Source organism: Nanorana parkeri, unplaced genomic scaffold, assembly GCF_000935625.1.
Source record: "Nanorana parkeri isolate BGI_ZX_2015 unplaced genomic scaffold, ASM93562v1 scaffold1054, whole genome shotgun sequence".
NCBI classification, from domain to species: domain Eukaryota; kingdom Metazoa; phylum Chordata; class Amphibia; order Anura; family Dicroglossidae; genus Nanorana; species Nanorana parkeri.
The window spans coordinates 63719-87071 of NW_017307322.1; the positions used below are offsets into that span (position 1 = coordinate 63719).

The window sequence follows — 23353 nt, forward strand, 5'->3', positions numbered from 1 at the left end:
GCCTTGCTTCCCGGGCTCCGCTGCCCCTCCTGCAGGCCCAGGAATCTCCGATGTTGGCGGGAAACTGGGGAGAACAGTGGCAAACGTCCATTCACTGATCTCCTCCTCATTCTATGACACAGGTAATGATGCAGATTACATCACTTCCAGTACCTGAGCCGTCATTGCTCGGGTAGTGAAGCCCAGCAATAAGCTATTGAAGTGCGATCTACACTTCAATAGCTTATTTAAAGTGGAAAGGTGATAGTAGGGGTCTTTTTGAACCCCTGTATCACCTAAAAGAGGACCTGTCACCACCAATATGCTATCACATGGAGGACTTACAAGCCCCCCCCCCCTATGTAATAACAATTAAAGTTAAAAAAAGTTTTAAAAAATGATATTATATGAAATTGTAAAAATAATGTTTGAAAATGTTTAAGTCCAGCGAGCACGCGCGTCTTCAAGTAAACACGCGTCAGGAGCGATAACGATGATCGCGCTACACATGTTGGGTTGCACATTTTTTTTTTTAAAAAAGGTCTAGTCATTAAGGGGTTAATATTGTGCACTTTTTTGCAAAGTATGCTACAAGTGTATTAGGGTGTATAGCAGTGTCACTTTTACATGTTGCTCTCTTGTAACCAACGGCACACAGCGAAATTGCGGTGCAGCTTGCCTGAAATTATTTTGTATTGATTTCTTTCCAAAAAAAAGAAAAAAAAAACGTAACTGCACTCAGCCTGTTTAGGTGTAAAGTGAATGTTTTATACCACTTATAACCAAAATCAATATCTGTGTTCTTACGTCCTGCGATTCTGCTAGAACAGTCCTCAATAGCTTTCTGCTCTGTGCTAAATGACAGCGTGAAAGTATAAGATCCCAGCGTGAGTTTTCATCTAGCTCCGCACAGCGCTGTTCAATCAAAGGCAGTCCAATCTAACAGAGATAACTGGAGGAAAGCAATACCTTTATCAACGAAACTCAAGTACACAATTATTTTCTGTTCCCAGTCACTAGATGGGAGCTCTTGACCACTGAGCGAAGTATAAGCTTTTATGGCCTCTTCGGTAGATGAATATGAGACAAAGGAATAGGGCTTGTTTGGGGGCATTATTAGACATTCTACAAATCCACATCTCTGCAGGACATCCAGTAGCTGCTCTCTGCTCACTCCATTTCCCAGACCGCCATTGGCCACAACGAGACTCTACAATAAAGGGGAAGAAATTATTTTCCTTAAAAAAAGAGCAACTTCCAGCATTTTTTTTTCTTTCTCTAAGGAACTGTCAATAGCTCATTCACGTCATGACAGTATCTGCAGATAACTCCCGCAGCCTCTCCGGATTAAGCAAATATTGCCTAAATGCAAGAGTCATATACAGTATATTCTTACTTAGATCGTATTTCTTTCAGATCTGTGCAGTAATCCAGCGTGAGACTTTGAGGTTGTTGTAATAAAGACCGGTCACTGCTGCTTTCTCTCCTTGTGCAGGGTGACTAGTCTCGTCGTCGTCCCCCACGTAGTTTTCTGCAGGCAGCCTGTAGTGGGTGGAGCCTGCTGGGTCCTCTCCCACAGCTCTGCTCAGCTTTAAGTACAGCACAGTTATGATGTCAATAGTCATTTTACATGACTATTGACATTGATGCACAAAAAATTGATTATATAGTACAAAAATTGATTATATAGTATATCCATTACAGCTATTAAAGGAGAAGTATTGGGAGAGTAAATTACATACTATATTGCCAAATGTATTGGGACACCCCTCCAAATCATTGGATTCAGGTGTTCCAATCACCTCCATGGCCACAGGTGTATAAAACCACGCATCTCGGCATGCAGACGCTTCTACAGACATTTGTGGAAGAATGAGTCGCTCTCAGGAGCTCAGTGAATTCAAGCGTTATACCGTGATTGGTTGCCACCTGTGCAATAAGTCCATCCGTGACATTTCCTTGCTACTAAATATTCCACGGTCACCTGTTAGTGGTATTATAACAAAGTGGAAGCAACTGGGAACAACAGCAACTCAGCCACGAAGTGGTAGAACACATAAAATTACAGAACGGGTCAGCGCATGCTGAAGCGCACAGAAGTCCCCAACTCTCTGCAGAGTCAATGGCTACAGACCCAAAACTTTGTGTGGCCTTCAGATTGGCACAACAACAGTGCGTAGAGAGCTTCATGGAATGGGTTTACATGGCCGAGCAGCAGCACCCAAGCCTTACATCACCAAGTGCAATGCAAAGCGTGGGATGCAGTGGTGTAAAGCACGTCGCCACTGGACTCTAGAGAAGTGGAGACGTGTTCTCTGGAGTGACGAATCACGCTTCTCTGTCTGGCAATCCGATGGCCGTGTCTGGGTTTGGCCGTTGCCGGGAGAACGATACTTGCCAGACTGCATTGTGCCAAGTGTAAAGTTTGGTGGAGGGGGGATTATGGTTTGGGGTTGTTTTTCAGGGGTTGGGCTTGGCCCCTTAGTTTCAGTGAAGGGAACTCTTAAGGCATCAGCATACCAAGACATTTTGGACAATTTCATGCTCCCAACTTTGTGGGAACAGTTTGGGGATGGCTCCTACCTGTTCCAACATGACTGTGCACCAGTGCACAAAGCAAGGTCCATAAAGACTTGGATGAGCAAGTTTGGGGCGTAGGAACTTGGCTGGCCTGCACAGAGTCCTGACCTCAACCCGATAGAACACATTTGGGATGAATTAGAGCGTAGACTGCGAGCCCGGCCTTCTCGTCCAACATCAGTACCTGACCTCACGAATGTTCTTCTGGAAGAATGGTCAAACATTCCCATAGACACCCTCCTAAACCTTGTGGATGCCTTCCCAGAAGAGTTGAAGCTGTTATAGCTGTAGAGGGCGGGCCAACTCAATATTGAACCCTACGGACTAAGACACGGATGTCATTAAACTTCATGTGCGTGTAAAGGCCGGTGTCCCAATACTTTTGGTAATATAGTGTACTTTTCCCAATACATAAAGAGGAACTTTACCCATATCTTTGAAATGACAACAAAGAGACCTTTAGAACTGTTTAGTAATGAAAATCTACAAAACAGATACTTATAGATAAATACTGGCTTTGTATACCTTATTTTTCTTTTCCTCCCCGTTCTTCTCACTGTGGACATTTTTACTAAAGGCAGATGAATCCATCTCCCTTTACTTCCTGGAACCCTGGAATATGTGACTAGGACATGTGATCATGCACATCATCTCAGGGAAAAAAATGCTTTTCCCTGAGATCTCGTGAGATTTTGCAATTTACAGATGAAATTTCCCAGCTGATGTAATCGTCCCAAGATGCACTTTAAAGCGGAACTTTCCCCATATCTTTAAAATAACAACAAACACACATTTAGAAATGTTTAGTAATGACAATCTACAAACACATACTTCTAGATTACTAGATCTTTCTGTACTTCCTGAAAATCTGGCACATGTGACTAGACATGTGACTAGGACATGTGACCACACACATCATCTCAGGAGGAGGAAAATGCCTTTCCTTGAGATCTCCTGAGATTACAGATCAGATTTTCCAGCAATGCTCTGCTGATGTAACCTTCCCAGGATGCAACACTTTGGCACATTACATCCATAGTGCCAGAACTGGACCAGGAAGTAGATGAACTCTATTTGTAAGTAAGTTAAAAATATGTTTGTTTTGCTAATGAATGTAAGATGGTTTCATATCAGCATGTAGAGCTGTATGCTGATGTGACTTTTAGTAAAAGGGGGTAAAATGTCCAGTATAAAGCAATCTTCTTTTCTTACTAAAGTGTTATTGCCAAGAAATGTGATTCTATTATTACCTCATTTTTAGCCATCTTCCCTTCTGCTAAATTGCTTTAGGCTCTTTACTCTTCTGGTGAAATGTTCTTAGGATCAAATGTTAGAGAATGTTACATTTGCCCTGCAAACGCAACCTAAATTCCAGTCTCGCGGCATTATATCATTTCCCTCCTACACTCCCAATGTTTCCAGGGGGTTGAGCAGGGATGAGAATTATTCTTTTACATGATTAGACTACATAATGAACTGAAATGCTTAGATATGAATAGCTCTGTATAAGACATTTATAGATAACTAGCAACCAGAGGAGTTTAACCAGCAGGGTGGTCTAATGTACACAAGCATTAGTAGAATGAAAGACTTAGTCTGGGTCCTATGTATAAATATTGTATATAGATTTCATTCTGAACATCAGTATAAATTACAATGCTTGGGCACTTAGATACATAACTTGTCAACTTCAGTGAAAAATCAATTCCCAAACACAATATTTTGTAATATTACTATAAATCATAATACTTTCAGATGTCACTTTGTATCTCATTAAATAATCCTTCATAATACACGATATGTAACAAGAAAGCCTGGCACTGTATAAATAAGACACATCAATCTTTAGGGCGTATAGAACCGAGTGCTGCTCCCTCTGAGACATGAAGGCGGTAGCTGGAATATGTGTCGAGTACCTTGGAGGGTTGGGAGACCGTCTCTATGCCTTCATGTTTCAATAGAATATTCTTGGCTTTTGCTTGCTTTCTAAACTGCTTCTTCTCCTCTTTGCTGACCTTCGGTCTGGTGTTATTTATATTATTCATGTGCTCCATGTTCTCCGATGGTGGAGACTAAAAAAGAGAAAATAGAGGCATGTCATCAAAACAGGACAATCACAAGTGTGAACTTTTGGGCTCATTCATTATGACAAATCACTATATGCATAGCACAAGGATAACCCACAGCAACCAATCAGAAGCTACGCTGAAAGCCGATTGGCTCACTCTAACACCTTACTAAACATATCCTCAATACATGGAATGGCAATATTACCAGATCACTGCTGAGGTTGCTGCAAGATTCTATTCCTTGGTTACTTGTCTGGGTGTTGCAGGATTATCCATTGCAGTCAGTGAGGCCGCAATACAAAGTGGGGTCTGCAGGGGAAACTTTGTAGCGGTAGGTATCAATTTTGGTAACACAAAAAACAAATAATTTTTTCCGGTCAGCTGACATAGTCCAACGTAATGCCAGGTACCCCAATCATTGCATGTCCTAATCCTATGTAATGTCGCGTACCCCAATCATTGCATGTCATAGTCCTATGTAATGCCGTGTACCAGAATCATTGCATGTTCTAATCCTATGTAATGCCGTGTACCACAATCATTGCATGTGACAGTCCTACGTAATGCCGTGTACCAGAATCATTGCATATCATAGTCCTACGTAATGCCGTGCACCACAATCATTGCATGTCATAGTCCTACGTAATGCCAGGTACCCCAATCATTGCATGTCCTAATCCTATGTAATGTCGTGTACCCCAATCATTGCATGTCCTAATCCTATGTAATGCCGTGTACCAGAATCATTGCATGTCCTAATCCTACGTAATGCCATGTACCCCAATCATTGCATGTCCTAATCCTACGTAATGCCATGTACCACAATCATTGCATGTCCTAATCATATGTAATGCCGTGTACCCCAATCATTGCATGTCCTAATCCTATGTAATGCCGTGTACCAGAATCATTGCATGTCCTAATCCTACGTAATGCCATGTACCCCAATCATTGCATGTCCTAATCCTACGTAATGCCATGTACCACAATCATTGCATGTCCTAATCATATGTAATGCCGTGTACCCCAATCATTGCATGTCCTAATCCTACGTAATGCCAGGTACTTAATTTTGGTTACATGGGCACTTTAGGTCCTCATCACAGCCTATGCATACATGTAGTAATGTGCATTGACGTGCATTCTGCATGCGTGTTTATATATGTCCATTCACTTTTAATGGGCCCCCAAGGAGCATCCATACAGCAACAAAGAGCATGACCTTCACTGACCATAACACATGTACCAGTAGATGCTTGTAATGGAGTGCAGGGCAATGGAAACAAAAAGGGGGGTCATGTGTTACAGTAACTCAAGAACAACCCCAATTCCAAAAAAGTTGGGATGCTGTGTAAAATCCACATACAAACAGAATGCAATGATTTACAAATCTTATAACACAGATTTTATTCACAATAGAAAATAGAAAACATATCAAATGTTTAAACTGAGAAAATTTACCATTTTAGGGGGAAAAAATGTCATTTTGCAATTGATGGCAGCAGCATGTCTCCAAAAAAGTTGGGACAGGACCATGTTTACCAAGGTGTAACATCCCCTCTTCTTTTAACAACACTCTGTAAACATCTGGGAACTGAGGAGACCAGTTGCTGGAGTAGCAACTTTTTTGGAATTGGGGTTGTACTGTAATGCACATTGATGACGTAATGCCAGGTACTTAATTTTGGTTACATGGGCACTTTAGGTCCTCATCACAGCCTATGCATACATGTAGTAATGTGCATTGACGTGCATTCTGCATGCGTGTTTATATATGTCCATTCACTTTTAATGGGCCCCCAAGGAGCATCCATACAGCAACAAAGAGCATGACCTTCACTGACCATAACACATGTACCAGTAGATGCTTGTAATGGAGTGCAGGGCAATGGAAACAAAAAGGGGGGTCATGTGTTACAGTAACTCAAGAACAACCCCAATTCCAAAAAAGTTGGGATGCTGTGTAAAATCCACATACAAACAGAATGCAATGATTTACAAATCTTATAACACAGATTTTATTCACAATAGAAAATAGAAAACATATCAAATGTTTAAACTGAGAAAATTTACCATTTTAGGGGGAAAAAATGTCATTTTGCAATTGATGGCAGCAGCATGTCTCCAAAAAAGTTGGGACAGGACCATGTTTACCAAGGTGTAACATCCCCTCTTCTTTTAACAACACTCTGTAAACATCTGGGAACTGAGGAGACCAGTTGCTGGAGTAGCAACTTTTTTGGAATTGGGGTTGTACTGTAATGCACATTGATGCTTCTGACCACCCCTCTGATACATACCTCTGTAGAGATAAGTGGGGCACAGTGCACAACACTAAAGGATATGGTGAGGTGTATTATACACCAAGCCCCCCTTGTATGGGGGGTGTCGGATGCTGTGGAAGATTGACAGCACCAATGCATGCCTGCTCTCAGTGCCCAATTTCGGTTTTATCTGCCGAGGATCAGTTTCTTCTCTTGCCACACGGTGGCTCTGTGGTAACAATTAACATGTGGCATAATAAACTAAAATGACAAAGTACTGAACACATTTAAAAGGGTCAGAAATTGATACCCCAAAAAACAAAACCTATCATTTAGATTTAAACAAACTTTTAAATATGCAACTTTTCTTCTTTGTATTTCTATTTTTGCAAATTTCAACCCAGATAACAGGGGCAAGGAAATGTTTTCTGTACTAAGCTACAGATCTATGTAAAGCTGCCCATACACCTTACAACCCTTGCACGACTTTCGTTGTGTGATGGTTGTAAGGTAATTAAAATTTTGTACGATCTGTCCATCTTGGACAGGTAGATCGTACCTGCGATCATCGCAAGCCCTCCCCACTGAGGGGAGGGCTTGCGATGATAGCAGTGCTGAGCGCGCAATGTGCGCTTGCGTTTTTTCGTCTTCCGATCACGCCACTGACGTAGATTTTCGGCGGGTTTTCCAGCGTGCTCGGAAGACAAAAGACGTGCGACCGTACAGTAAAAACGGGCGCACGCCTCCCATACACCTGCCGATTATCGATCGTACGATAATCAGCAGCTGTATGGGAACCTTAAGGGAATCTGCCAGGATTGGAATCACTGCTGACTTGCTTCAGGCTTGTCATCCTCATCTTGGATTCACTATGGAGTGAACCAGTCACTTGTATGTGGCCAGTTAATCAGAACTCATAACTTACATGCCTGTCTAGGCCAATACCCTGCAAATGGGGCTATTTATATCATACCAGAGAAAAGGAATTGGGAGAGAAAGCTAAATTGAAGAGGTGCACCAAAATGGAAAATTCAAAACCGAAACGAAATCGAAATAAACAAAATTGTCAGGCCGAAACCGAAAATGTTTATTTAAATTTGTTAAATATTTTATTTTTATTTACTTTTTTATAAACTTTAATTGTTTTGTATTTATTTATTAATTAATTTTTTATTAAATATTTTTATTTTTTACATTAATTTTAGGGGTATCGGGGAAATATTAGGGGTTTAAACAGACTCCTGATATTTCCCTTTTAAAATAGAAAAAGAGGTTGAGGACATAAAGTCCTCAATCTCTTTTTCTGTGCCCCTTGTTATCAATGAACAGGAATCCTCTATGAGTGTTCCTGATCATTGATAACATATTGTATTTACTATATCCACAATCATGAATGTGCCGCCCCAATGGGGCATAGAATATGTTGTAGAAGTTAGTATAGATAGAAGTTTTACATAGTGTGTTTGCCTATATATTTTCTCATAGCTAAATCCATGTGTTATCCTATGCTGCCATCTAGTGGCCTTTTGTTGTAACAAACATGCTTTCTGTAATTATTCCTCATGTGACGACGTATTTCCCCCTAGTGTACGCCCCTTCCTTCTTCCTGTGTGCAGTACTTCCTGTGTCATGGCCACAGTTAAAAGCCACATGTAACAAGGACACATAGGTAATCTGCACAGTACGTAGGAAAGGCATCATTTTCTGACCGCACAATACTATCACCATTCATCTGCTGTTCCTGTTATCTGCTGTAACCCCTGATGTTAAAGAATAAACACCTCTTTTGAATGAATCGGTATTGACGAGTTCAGCTATCTGACGAGGATTGTCCGCAGTGAGTATATCTGCTTATACAGGCCAGGCATAGAGGTCTCAGCAAGGGATATATTTCGCTATCACAACGATCGGAGTCAGAATAATGAATGAACAGGAGGGGATGTAGATCACTCCCCATTCATTCATAATTGGGGATATATTAACCATACCATGTCCTCAATTACAGTGTTTCTCCCGAAAATAAGACACTGTCTTATATTTTTTTTGGCTCAAAAAAACACACTAGGTCTTATTTTTTTTTAATTTTTTTTAATGTATAACAAACCAAAGTTAATGCAAATCCATATTAAATAATCCAAAATGGCAAAGTTAAGGATAGGGTGATCAGGGGTGCCGTACCTTTCCAAGAGCAATTGGGTAACCAGAATGAGCTAAGCACGCTTTCACTATCGACTCTTCACAGGCGGAGTGCATTTGGTATCACTGCGCCTGTGACAGGAGCCGGCACTATAGAGGAAACATCAGCTTATGCAGCTCTGCTCCCTCCGCTGCCGCCTCTCTTCCTCTAGCGCTGGCTTAGTTGGCACCACTGATTCTCTCCCGCGGCTCTTCAAGTTCCCCCTTTTGCCAACACCGGCCCTGGGAATGGTCACAACTAGGTCTTATTTTCGGGGTAGGTCTTATTTTTGGGGAAACAGTGTATACTAACTTCTGCTATCTCTATACCATTTCCTCAGACATGCTTCACATTTATATATAACTACAGGTAACAGGAATTGAGAATTATTATCAAAGGTATACTTCCACTTACCAATTCTTGCCACTGAGACAAGAAGGGATATATTAACCATACCATGTCCTCAATTACAGTGTTTCTCCCGAAAATAAGACACTGTCTTATATTTTTTTTGGCTCAAAAAAACACACTAGGTCTTATTTTTTTTTAATTTTTTTTAATGTATAACAAACCAAAGTTAATGCAAATCCATATTAAATAATCCAAAATGGCAAAGTTAAGGATAGGGTGATCAGGGGTGCCGTACCTTTCCAAGAGCAATTGGGTAACCAGAATGAGCTAAGCACGCTTTCACTATCGACTCTTCACAGGCGGAGTGCATTTGGTATCACTGCGCCTGTGACAGGAGCCGGCACTATAGAGGAAACATCAGCTTATGCAGCTCTGCTCCCTCCGCTGCCGCCTCTCTTCCTCTAGCGCTGGCTTAGTTGGCACCACTGATTCTCTCCCGCGGCTCTTCAAGTTCCCCCTTTTGCCAACACCGGCCCTGGGAATGGTCACAACTAGGTCTTATTTTCGGGGTAGGTCTTATTTTTGGGGAAACAGTGTATACTAACTTCTGCTATCTCTATACCATTTCCTCAGACATGCTTCACATTTATATATAACTACAGGTAACAGGAATTGAGAATTATTATCAAAGGTATACTTCCACTTACCAATTCTTGCCACTGAGACAAGAAGGATGGGCCAAAAGGGATGTTGAAGCAATCAATCATAATAATGTGTTTAGGCAGGTAGTGAGGGAAGGAGTGCAGGAGGGACACAGACAAAAATAAAAACATTCTGTATTTAGTAGAATAGAAGAAGGTCAACCCCCCCTGTAACTTTATTATGGTCTATGTTCTGTCTCTATCATCAGAAATAAATAGCCTTACCTACCTGCCATATCAAAATCAGCCACAAGATGGAGCTGAAGAGAAAACATCTCTGTTAATAGCAGCTTAGATTATTTTCCTTTAATACCGGTATCTACAAACACTCAGCGATCACTGAACGCTGAGTGTTTGTACTCGCTCTCCTCTCTGACCGCTGTCACAGGAGGCTGAGCGAGCTGTGCAGGGAGGAGAGCCCAGCCTCCTGTGACAGCGCGGGCTGTCTCCGCCCACACCGCTCTGCCAGACTGTGATAGGAGGCTGAGCGGTGTGGGAGGAGAGACAACGGCCACTCACAGCGCTCTCCTCCCGCAGCGCTTGGCCGTCACACTTTCTCTCCTCCCTGCTGGGACACAGAGCAGTGCCAAGCGGGGAGGAAAGAAAGCAGGGATGCACCACTGTATCGGCAGGAAAATGGCACTTCCAGCATTGAGCCAAAAGTGCCAAATCCAGCCGATATATCGGTGCATCCCTACTAAATTGTTGCCAATAAAGTGGGGCAGCAGGAATCTCTGTCCGGCTTCCTGCCCAGCTCACTGATTGCCAGAGAGCTGAGCGTGACGCTCTGGCTGACGTCCCGCCGAGTTCCTGGCAACCAGTGACGTCAGAGTGCTGGGCGGGAAGCCAGAGAGAGTTTCCTGCCGCCCCACTTTATTGGCAACAATTTAGCTTTCTCTCCCAATTTCTTTTCCTGGCATAATAAATAGCAGAGAGCTGCTGACAGCTCGGTTCTAGCACAGCTGCTCGTCCCATCGTATCCCCCCAACCCAACATCTGTGCCTGCGCACTCCCATCTGGGAATTGAGCCATGTTGTGTGCGTCCATTGACACACAAAGCACTCAACAAGCCACGCCCCTGCCCCTCCTCTCAGTTTCATGACAGGTAGGTATAGCAGCCTATAGCTGCCCTGCTCTCAGTGGACTCGGGATCCCTCCTCTCAACCCAGAACTTCAGTGAAACATTGGAAATGGTCTAGGAGGCGGCGGTGGTGGACGTGGAGTACAGTTAGGTGTTTTGGGGTGGGGGGCATGGAAAGGTAGTGGGTTGTTTTTTACCTCAATGCAGAGAATGCCTTTAGTACTGCTTTAATGGCTGAATTGGTTTTTCACGCTGGTTTTCCTTTATTTTAACCTGGTGATCCTGCTAGTAACACAATTCCTGTCTTAAGTTGACAACACTTATTCACTATTATGTATCTATGTAGGAGAAGTATTATCACCCTAGAACAGGACTGCAGAACACCTCCCTCTCTCCATAACACAGAGCGGAGGTGGTCTGTAGCCCCAGAGAAAAGAATCTGATTGAATACAGAACTGATAAGAGTGAAATACAGGCAGAGAGTGCAGGAAGTTTACGAGGGAGGTATCTGACACTTATCGAACAGAAAATTGTTTTTAATGCTATATTTAAAGTGACATTAAAGTCAATTTTTCCACCCCATTCCAATCCTGCTGTAGGGACTTACCTTAAATGATGTTTCAAAAGCTGCCCATACACCTTACAACCATCACACGACTTTCATTGTGCGATGGTTGTAAGGTCATTAAAATTCCGTACGAACTGCCCATCTTAGACAGGCAGATCGTACTTGCGATCATTGCAAGCCCTCCCCGCCGAGGGGAGGGCTTGCGATGATCTCAATGCTGAGCGGGCAGCCTGCGCACACTGCCCGTTCATCATTTGTCTTCCAAACACGCCACTAACCCGCACTCCTGGAATGCCGTGGTGTAAATATGGGCTTAGTCTGAAACAGCTGCCCGGACTATATTCATTTACATTCTTGGGGAACCCTAATAACAACCTATAGAATACCATACTTACCATCAGAGGCGTCAGAACAATCAGCGTCGTTCACACTATATTCAATGACTGGCATTTTTCAGCAACTGAACACCACCAGTCACCGCTAGACCACATGGCATAGACTACCGTTGTTTTCTATGGGCTCCGTTCACACCACAATGCAGGTGTCATGCGTGGTGCAGACATACTGCATTTTTATCGCAGTGCAGCAAGCTGAGACCTGAACGGAGAGTACACATTGTACTCCAGATAATGTTAGAAAAGAAAAGTAAACGGGGTCAGCGCATCACGACACCCACTAACCCACCAAACTCCAATAGCCCAGTATAATGGAGCATTTCACCATGATCTCTTTCAAAAGCCTCTTTATGCTTTGATGTACATCCTTTGGATCTCGATCCTCCAGGCAGTGGTAACCAGCTGATTCAGATCCATCCACAGGCAGCTTAACTCTCCAATAAGACAGGAAAGCCTAAATCCAACGTAGTTTTACTTCTCAAAATACATACAGGAGGATGTTCCGGCATACAATGTAAGTCAATGGGAAGCTAGGGAGTGATATTCCCGACCTTTCTCAAAATTGACATAACTGATAAAATACAGCTACATTATATTAAAAGAGCTGCTGCATGAAATCTGGAGCAGCTGTGCATGGCAACCAATCAGCTTCTCTCTTCAGTTTGCTCAGTTGAGATTTGAAAATGAGAGATAGAAGCTGATTGGTTGCATTGCAAATCTTCTGCTTCCGATTTTGTCTGCTCCAGTTTTGATAAATTCCCCCAAAGGAGCTTTAAATAAAATGTATCTGTATTATGTTACTTATGTCAACCAGAGAGGCTTGGAACCTAACGTCCTTACTTTCCACTGACTTGCATTATTTACTGGGTTTCAGTTTACACCAGTCTCTATTAAGAGCCGTGCCTTGTTTTGAGACAGGCCTGGAACCTAACTCCTGTAATCCCCTGTACAGTAGCACAGAGGGAGAAGCAACACCGGGGGCCAATGAAGTGCTCTGAATTGCATGTGTTGACAAGGTATATGGTGATAGGAAGAGAGAGATCATCTCATCAGTATGTTCCTGTTCCTTCACTGTCCAGTTACAGGCAAGGGGGAGACCAGGCCGTATTGTCTGCAAAAGTCAGGTAACCGACTTCAATCATCTGGTAGGGCTGTGTCTACTTCCAGCCTGGACTGTCAGAAATATGAATCCTTTGGCAAGAGCTCCCATGCCTCTTCTTTATATATTTAGTAGGGGTGCACCAAAGTGACATTTGTTTAACCAAAACTAAAAAATCTGTCAGGCCGAAACCAAAAATGACTCATCCCCAACACCCCCCCACCTAAAAAAAAAATAATCTTTGTTATTTTTTTGTTTTACTTTGCTGTTGGGGGCTCTGGGGAAATATCAGAGGTCTAAACAGACTCGATATTTCCCTTTTGAACTATGGGGGAAAGCCCTAACCCCATAGTTCTCCTGTAACAATTGGCTAACTAATCGATTTTGAAAATAATCGTTAGCTGCAGCTCTAAAAAGTTATACTCACCTAAACTGCGGAGCTGGTTCCCCGCTTCTCCAGTCGCTGAAGCCCGTCTCCTCCTTTTCTGCGCAGATGGAATGTTCCTCAGCAGCCTCACGTCTGTTGCACAGTGTTTAGAACATGATGACACAAGGATTCCTAGACTGCTGCAGCTGAGGGGGAGACCATTACATGGTCCTCCCAGATGTAGGGGACCCTGCATGGCCCTGAAACGTCTCTTTTATGTGATACTACACCCATCTGTCAATAGAGACATATTTCCCACCATTTTGGAGTACCTGTGTCTTCCCATTCTCACAGAACAAATCAGAAGGTACTTACAGGTCCACAAAGGGTTTGTTGACCTGCAATTGTACCATCCGGTTTTTGGTGCAATCCGTCCGGTTTTCTTTTTGGCTTTTTTTATTTTATTTTTTGGACAAGCTTTATGTGAAGTAACATTTCCAGAGTGAACATACATCACTGTAAACCTTCAATGTGTTGTTTTTTTTTCAGAGGAACATAGGGCAATGCAATGAACCGGTGAGAACTGTCCCATTCGTTTTTCCTTGCGCTTGCGTTGCCATTCGTTAGAAAACGGACAGGAACACAACGCAATGGATTCAGCGTGAATGGGCTCTTAAAGATATTTTGCACCTATATGCAAAGTCGTACCTAACAAATGGTAACATTAAATCAACTTTAATTCCAGAGAGCAAAGATGCAAAATATTTCCAGGAGGTGAATACTTACATAAACTTCTGTATGTTTCATCTCGGCCAGAACTATCTGAATTAACTTGTTAACCTCCTGTAATCCAATCCACACAAACTAGGAGAGGCAGCAATAGGAGCCAATCAGGGCTCTGTCATGCACATGAGCTAACAAGAGAGTGCAGAGTGAGCAGAGAGATGACCTCTTCAGTGACCTGCTGCATCGTCACTGTGCAGTCTGAAGGTAGGGGTGAGAGCTGACCGGCGTCTATACCCAGCTGTGTTGCTGCTATAGTGCCCAAGGATCTGTCTATGTGTTCTAGTAGAGGTAGCGGATCACAAACCTGGCTGAGCAGAATTACAAATCCGTTCCCAAGTAAAATCCTAAACATATTTTCTTCAACTGTTGTTTTAGCCAATTGTCTGGTATTTAGACTTAAACACTGAAGATTGCAGCCACCAGCAAGGTAGAACGCCTCAAAACTGGGGGGCAATTTATCAAAACTGGAGCAGACAGAGTCTGGAGCAGTTGCCCATGGCAACCAATTAACTTCTCTCTTCTGTTTGTTCAGTTAAGCTTTGAAAAATAAAAAAACAGAAGCAGATTGGTTGCCATGGGCAACTTCTTCAGATTCCATTTGCTCCAGTATTCAGTAATCACCTTCAACAATTTCTGCTTGACTTCTTCACAATAGTCTAGATTGAAGCACCTGATCTGATGACAGACCGCAGCGTTATATCTCTTTGCCGAAACTGGGCTTTAACTACTTGCCGTCCAGCCTTTGTAATTAAACAGTATATCCCTGGTCGTCATAAATACGTTGCATTTCCTTCTCCCGCATGCAAGCAGGAATCATGAGCATTGTTTACAGCCAGCAACAGCTGTTACATACAAGCAATCGGATGGCTATAGAGCCGCCCAATCACATGTATGGTGCTGGGGAAGTGTGTGGCCTGGCCAGGAAGGGGGTGTAAACCCCACAGTCAGCAAAGAGTTAATAAAAAAATTAAGAAATTTTATTTTATTTATTTTTTTGGTTATATAAAAAAGGCACACATTGGAAATAAAATTTACTGGAGAATAATTAAATACAATCCAAAAACACGCATGTTCTACATACATCCTTCTCCCTTACACCCCCACAGTGTACATAATACAATCAGAGTATACAGAGTGACATGGTTATATTCACAAATACATTACTTTCCAGGGGCGGAGCAGTTGCCCATGGCAACCAACCAGCTTCTCTGTTTCATTTTCAAAGCTTAACACAAACTGTAGAAAGGAGCCGATTGGTTGACATGGGCAAGGGCTCCGCCCCTGGAAAATGCTCCTGTTTTAAAGAATTCCCTCCATTGGGTCTCCACCTTCCTACCAGAGACCTGTGTACAGCGATGACTACAATGGATATCCCAGTCACAAAGCAGAACACACTGAACTATATACACAAGTACTGGCGGCAATAGACCGGGCTCCGTGCACCAATACTGGAGGCACAGCTCTGTACATAGACAGGTGACACCGAGCGGCTTATCAGTGCCGGAAGCCGGTGACGCACACTGACAGCCGGGAGGGGCCCCCCACCCAGCGTCCCCCCACAGGGGAAGAAGCCGGTGACACACACTGACAGCCGGGAGCGTCCCCCCACAGGGGAAGAAGCCGGTGACACACACTGACAGCCGGGAGCGTCCCCCCACAGGGGAAGAAGCCGGTGACACACACGGACAGCCAGGAGCTTCCCCCCGCAGGTAAAGAAGCCGGTGACACACAGTCACCGTACAGACACAGTACAGGAGTCGGGGATATCGGAATGCTGCAGTCCATGGAGAACAAACCGGGAGAGAACCGCTACTGCAGAGTGTAAGGAGTTCCGTACCTTTAACACGTGAGCCGCCATATTGCCTCAACGCGTCATCCCGCGAGATTTCCCGGACTTGTATCTCGCGAGATTTCGAGGCGAGGTGGACTATGGTTCACGTGATCAGGCGCTGCTGGGTTTAGAAGAGGATGGGGGATGCATAGTGCGGGTCAGGTGTAGGAGGGGATGGGGCTCCGATGAGGATGTGCTGTGCGGGTCAAGTGTAGGAGAGAGGTGGGTGTGCCCTGCGCGAGTCAGGTGTAGGAGGGAGGTGGGTGTGTCCTGCACGGGTCAGGTGTAGGAGGGAGGTGGGTGTGTCCTGCACGGGTCAGGTGTAGGAGGGAGGTGGGTGTGTCCTGCACGGGTCAGGTGTAGGAGGGAGGTGGGTGTGTCCTGCACGGGTCAGGTGTAGGAGGGAGGTGGGTGTGTCCTGCACGGGTCAGGTGTAGGAGGGAGGTGGGTGTGTCCTGCACGGGTCAGGTGTAGGAGGGAGGTGGGTGTGTCCTGCACGGGTCAGGTGTAGGAGGGAGGTGGGTGTGTCCTGCACGGGTCAGGTGTAGGAGGGAGGTGGGTGTGTCCTGCACGGGTCAGGTGTAGGAGGGAGGTGGGTGTGTCCTGCACGGGTCAGGTGTAGGAGGGAGGTGGGTGTGTCCTGCGCGGGTCAGGTGTAGGCGAGAGGAGGGTGCGTCCTGTGCGGGTCAGGTGTAGGAGAGAGGTGGGCGTGTCCTGCGCTGGTCAGGTGTAGGTGAGAGGAGGGTGCGTCCTGTGCGGGTCAGGTGTAGGAGAGAGGTGGGCGTGTCCTGCGCTGGTCAGGTGTAGGTGAGAGGAGGGTGCGTCCTGTGCGGGTCAGGTGTAGGAGAGAGGTGGGCGTGTCCTGCGCTGGTCAGGTGTAGGTGAGAGGAGGGTGCGTCCTGTGCGGGTCAGGTGTAGGAGAGAGGTGGGTGTGTCCTGCGCGGGTCAGGTGTTGGAGAGAGGTGGGTGTGTCCTGTGCGGGTCAGGTTATATCACTCCTTTCTGAGACAGTTTCGGTTCTCATTGGCACAGTGCTCACTGGTTTGGGTCTGAATGTGGTCACCAGTCTGGGCTCCGTTAAAAGTTGTCAACCCGCTAAAACCTTCCCAGTCCATTCTTTACCGCAACTGGTTTTGTGTGGGAACTGACAGAATCCTGATAAATTGTTTCCCCCTCATAAACGTAACAATACTTATAAAGGAGGCAGTCACTGAGAATAATCTACACCTACTGTGGGCTTTTCCCCATAGTTCTCCTTAGGGTAACGGGAGGACACAAACTATAATGAGACGCCGCAGCTGAAGCGGATCCTGACAATTATGTCTGGTTTCGCCCAGCTGCGTGACTGACAACTGGCTCTGCCTATCTAGAGGCAGAGCCAGCTGTACCCACCCCCTCCCCCGTCCGTTCCGCCAGTCAGCGCTGGCGGAGCGGGGAATCCAGCTCCTCCCCTGTCACAGCAGAGAGCCGTGACAGGATCGAGAGGTGAGCGAACGCCGGTATGTGTTTCCTCACCTCCCGATCTACCTGTGACAGTCTCATTGTCACAGGTCGGCTAGAACTACGGTATGAGGTGAGTGAAAAGCACTCGCCTCATAGTTCTCCTTTAAGTCGTGACCCAAGTTGCACTGCAATGGAACGCACAGCATTGCGGTACCCCGCGTTCCGATGCGGGCGATAGAACTGTGGGTGGGAGATGCATTTGGAGTGTCATTTAAATGAATGGCAATTCACTGCACCTGCCACACCATAGCGTGTGGTAGGTGCGATTGTGTGGTACAGTACGTTAATGGCATGGGACTGTGCGATTAACGCACTGTACTAGTGTGAATGGGCCCTCAAAAACACTGACAGACACACACAACCATAGACACAATCTTACACACTCACAGACATTCTCACACACACATATACACTCCCCAAAAACATTTTTTACATCCACCCAGTCTCCTACCTTGCGAGAACTGGTGTGGAACCTCAACCTGTGTTATGGCGGAGCTACATCCATATGTGTATTCACTTGTACAGTTCCCTTGCACACACTGTAAAGGTGCCGGGAGCTGGAATGTCATTTTACTCTGGTCCAGGCACTTCTACAGGACAAGGGAACTGTAAGCCAGGGGTCTCAAACTCAATTTAGTCAGGGGCCACTGGACACATTTTTTAGTCCTGTGGGGGCTAGTGATTGTTTTTGTAACTGCATGTAATCATATCACATACAATTACATGCGGTATGCAGGCGTGTACATGCAGCGGCTGTCACCTGATCATTAACTTGAATGGGTGACAGTTGCTGCATGTAAACGCCAGATTAGGGATTCCTGCTACATGAAACCGCAAGTTTGTGACACAGAAATCCCTAATCGCACCTGAAATATAGGTGTGAATGGGGCCTAATATACACACATTTATATAAATTAAAAACCCTCTGACGCCTCTTTAAAACCCCATTACAACCTAGGTTGTGAATGTTTTTGTATAATGGATTAAATAGGAGTGAGTTTTCAGATCACCTGGGCTGATACTCTGGGCAGTGCTATTTGTATCTATAAATAACTGGAAGCTCTGTTTAAGTCCCTCTATACACTGGTAGGCCTCGTCCTCCAACCAGCTAATAAATAATAATAATAAAACATTTTTTTCATTGGTCAGGACAATTCTGTCAATGCTCTCCTCCTCAGGGACCAGAAAAGTGGGTCTGCCTTTGCAGCCGGAGCTCTTATTTACCATCAACCAAAAACATCCGCCAAGACTTATTTCTAGAGAGCTGAGGTATCCAGGACTTTGTTACCTGACTTCATTGTTTTTGTTTTGCTGTTGTATTTGTGTCTTTCTATAAATGTTTTTCCTTTAATAAACAATATTTTACAATAGTTGAGCTTGATCTCTACGCTGTAAATAAGAATGTAAAGAACCCTTGTCTCTGTGAGGAGCGATACCATATTGTAAAGTCTGTTAAGTTCCTGAAGAATTGCAGAATTGTCACCACATTTGGTGGGAACAGTGCATGGGTATAGCTGTGGTGGCAATTATTGTTTGTGTGTGTAAAGGGTTAACTGCAGCGTTAACCTACCCATGGACAATCACTCTCAGTCTGCTGGCCTTAGATTGTTGTCCCAGGAACTGGAAAATCTCTCAGGATGAGAGTGCTGTTCTTCAAATAACCTCCAGAAATCAGAGCTGGAACTGAATCATCACCTGTGTCTTGGCCTTTTATTGGATACGACCCAGTCCATGTTTTTCTCCCTCTGGAGAAGCTTCTTAATTTCCATGCCCATCTACAGTCCAGGAGTTGTCCGGCTTCTGCTTCAGAGTCTTGAGTATAAAAGTAGCCTCCTTTGAGGCGGTACCATATGCCCGATTTCACTCCATACCAGTACAGCTCAACATTCTGGCAACATGGGACAGGAAAGTGCATTCTCTGGACTGGCCTGTTACCAAGGCCAGGCTGTCTCTAGCCTGGTGGCTCACAAATCCACAACTTGGGTCAGGGAAGTCCTTCACTCCATCAGTCTGGAAGATCCTCACAACAGATGCCAGCCTGGTTGGGACTTGGTCACCAGAGACTTGCCTTCTGATCAAGATAGTAGAGTTCTGAGCAGTCCGTTCCTCCTTTCATCATTGGACCTCTCAGCTATGGGGTCATCTGCAGCCAGTTGGACATCGCCACAGTAGTGACACATCAACCCTAAGGGAGGAATCAGAAGCCCCACATCACAAAGAGAAGGCGAAGCAGGCTGGCTTGGGTGGAATGCCATGTCCCCCCCTTGTCCACTGTACCCATTTCCAACATGGATAATTTGCAGGTGGACTTCCTCGGCCAACACAGTCTGAACTCCAGAGAATGTTCCCTTCATCCAGAAGCATTCCAAGATCTCTGTTGCAGGTGTTAAACGCCAGATGTGGGTCTCCTGGCATCCAGGTTCAACACCAAACTAAGGGATCCTCTGGGGTTATCAGTGGATGCCCTGGTGGCTCCCTGGGATCAGTTCACCCCTGATTTATATTTTCCCTTCTCACGAGCATCTTCCTTGCCTGCTTTGCAGAATCTAATTGAAGGGCATTCTGTGGTTTCCTCATTGCACTGAATTGGCCCCAGTGAACAGGGTACAGGGACTTCATTAGACTCTCCATGTGCTCTGCTCTCCCAGATGGCCCGGCCTCCTGTCCCCAGGACCAGTTTAACGTCCTTCTTCATGATCGCTGGCTTTGATTGCTTGGCTGTTGAAGCCCAGGTCTTGAGATATAGAAGCCTACCTGACTGCATTATTTCTACACTTCCTAGAGCTAGGAAATCCTCTCGCAAGGTGTACCATCACAGAGAAGGTGTATTTTGTGTGGTGCGAAATGAGGAAATTTCATCCCGGGGTGAAGACCTTTTAGTAGTCTTCCACTGGCATTACACCAGGAAGGGGGCATGTTTAAAATGAGGGCTGAATAACAAGAGCAGGGAAATGCATTCCCTGGCCACAATGCGTGAGACAGAGCAGGGCTGAGCAGTGGGCATGGAGGCAAAGCTGACTATGGACTACAGGCACACCGTGGCTCCGATCACCAAACTAAGGGGCGCAAACTAACCATGCCAGCACTGATCTGCATCTGTGCTTGTTGTGCTACTGGGGAGAAGGGGAACTGGTAGGATCACTGGATACCTCAAAGCAAATAAAGAACAGACTAGTTAATAATAAGAAACCACAGACACATACTGTACAGTATATGTGAGATTAATTTTTGGTGTGACCCCAAACTCGGGTTTAATCTTAAAAACACACTTAAGTTCCTTAACTGTTAACAAAAGTGTATCTTATTTGTAGATGTGCACAGAAATGCAAATTTCAAAACCGAAACATAACTGAAATTTTAAAAAAATGTCAGACACAAAATGTTTTTTTTTTAAATTTTAACTTTTTAAAATTTTGTTTATATTTTATTTTTAATACTTTTTATTTATTCATTTTTTATTAAATATTTGTATTTTTTACTTTACTTTTAGGGGCTTCGGGGAAATATTAGGGGTCTAAACAGGCCCTGATACTTCCCTTTCAAAGGAGAACTATGAGGTTAGGGCTTTTCCCCATAGTTCTCCAAAGGGTAACGGGAGGACACAAACTGGCGTCCTCACGTCACCCAAAGCTCAGTATACAGCGAGCTATAGCTCACGGTATACTGAGACGCCGCAGCTGAAATGGATCCCGACAATTATGTCTGGATCCACCCATCCACGTGAGTGACAGCTGGGTCGGCCTATCTAGAGGCAGAGCCAGCTCTACACGCCTCCCTTGTCCATTCCGCCAGTCAGCGCTGGAGGATCGCACAGGGGAGGGTGGAATCCAGTCCCTCCCCTGTCACGGCTCTCGGCCGGCACAGGATCGAGAAGTGAGCGAACGCCGGTTGTCACAGGTCGGCTAGAACTATGAGGATGAGTCAAAATCACTCACCTCATAGTTCTCCTTTAAAATAGAAAAAGAGATTGAGGACACAGAGTCCTCAATCTCTTTTTCTGCAGCCCCTGTTATGAATGAACAAGAATCCTCTATACTGAGTGTTCCTGTTCATTTATAACATGAGGACAGAGTATGGTTACTATAACCACAATATGAATGAACAGGAGGTGATGTAGATCACTTCCCGTTCATTCATAATTGAGGATATAGTAACCATACTCTGTCCTCAATTCACTGATCACTGACTGCTTGTACCCGCTCTCCTTCCTGATAGCTGTCACAGGAGGCTGAGCGGTGTGGGAGGAGAGACGCCGGCTGCTCACAGCGCTCGGCCTCCTGTAACAGTTTCTCTCCTCCCCGCTGGGACACAGAGCAGCGCCCATCGGGGAGGAGAGAAAGAATGGATGCACCTCTGTATCGGCCAGAAAATGGCACTTTCAGCATTATGCAAAAAGTACCATTTTCAGCCGATATGTTTCGGCAGCCGATATATTGGTGCATCCCTACTTATTTGTGTATCACTCAATCAGCCCTTGGACTCTTATCCACACCTCCTTACTAGGCACGATCCCAGCTGCAGCCGCAGACAAGTGCCTTCCAAAGTAGAAAAAAAGACAGCCTGAGACAAGGACCAGGGCTCTGCCTGCCTGAGAAGAAACACTGGGACAGTCATATGTTCATCTCAAGTTCATACACTCACACAGCTGAACCTGCACACGGCAGGGAATTGCATGCCCTTGGTGGCTGGACTCAGGAGACTTGAAGGATCTATAGTAGCTGGCTTTTCACCGCGCCAGCTGCTTAAAAATCATCCACAGGAAAGAAGTTAAAGAAGAACTCCAGGCAGAAATGTTAGTAACCCTTGCACTGGGGCTACCCCGGCACTGCAAGGGTTAAAGTAACACTAAACTCAGGAGTTAACCACTTGCTGTCCGGGGCATTTTCTTACTATTTGCACACACATGATAAAATATGAAATATTGGCTAGAAAACAGCTTCAGACCCCCACACCATGATGTATTTTCTGCAAGGAGAGGCCCTGTAGAATATACAAATGCTAGTTGCAATGTTTTATGTCGCACAGTATTTGCGCAAATGTTTATCAAACCAGTATTTTTAGGATAAAATAAACTAAAATTAAATTTAGTGCACAGAAACAGAATACGATACCTAATTTTTGGGTAAAATATAAAAGACAGGGTCATGCCAGTTAAAAAGAAAAACCAAGTCTTAAAATTGCATTCGCCTGTGAAGCCGCAAAAAACTACAATACCCCAAATTTCCCATAGGCGACATTTTAAAAGCTTTTATCGCTCATCAGTTAAGTGCTAACAGTGGTTGATGGCCCCACAATGATTGCTCTCACTTCGACGTTCGCGGCGATATGTAACGTGTAGCGCAATTTTCGTTTTTGCACGTAGGTGCACCGGCGCGTGTTTATGTGTGTATGTGCGTGCACATAGGCGGAAGGGGACTTTAACATTTTTTTTGCATTTTTTCATTTTCTAATATGTGATTTAATTTTTTTTTTTACAATAACCTTTTTGCTATCACATAGGAGACTAACAAGCACCCTATGTAATAGCAGATAGGGTGTGACAGGTCCTCTTTATGGAGACATCAGGGGTCTTTCAGACCCCTAATGTCCCCTAGGGACCCAAA

At 44.7% G+C, this 23353-nt stretch overlaps 1 protein-coding gene across 1 annotated transcript in view; it reads right to left on the minus strand.

The window, feature by feature from the left end:
* Positions 1 to 4627, minus strand: part of ALKBH8 (alkB homolog 8, tRNA methyltransferase) — a 33313-nt gene extending 28686 nt beyond the window's left edge. Inside the window, exons 1-2 of the mRNA XM_018567479.1 lie at positions 4476 to 4627; positions 949 to 1189 (exon numbers count right to left, since the gene is read on the minus strand). Coding sequence (XP_018422981.1) covers positions 949 to 1189; positions 4476 to 4613 — 379 coding nt within the window. The 5' untranslated portion in view covers positions 4614 to 4627. The remainder of the gene's footprint in view (positions 1 to 948; positions 1190 to 4475) is intronic.
* Between the last annotated feature and the right edge of the window lie 18726 nt (positions 4628 to 23353).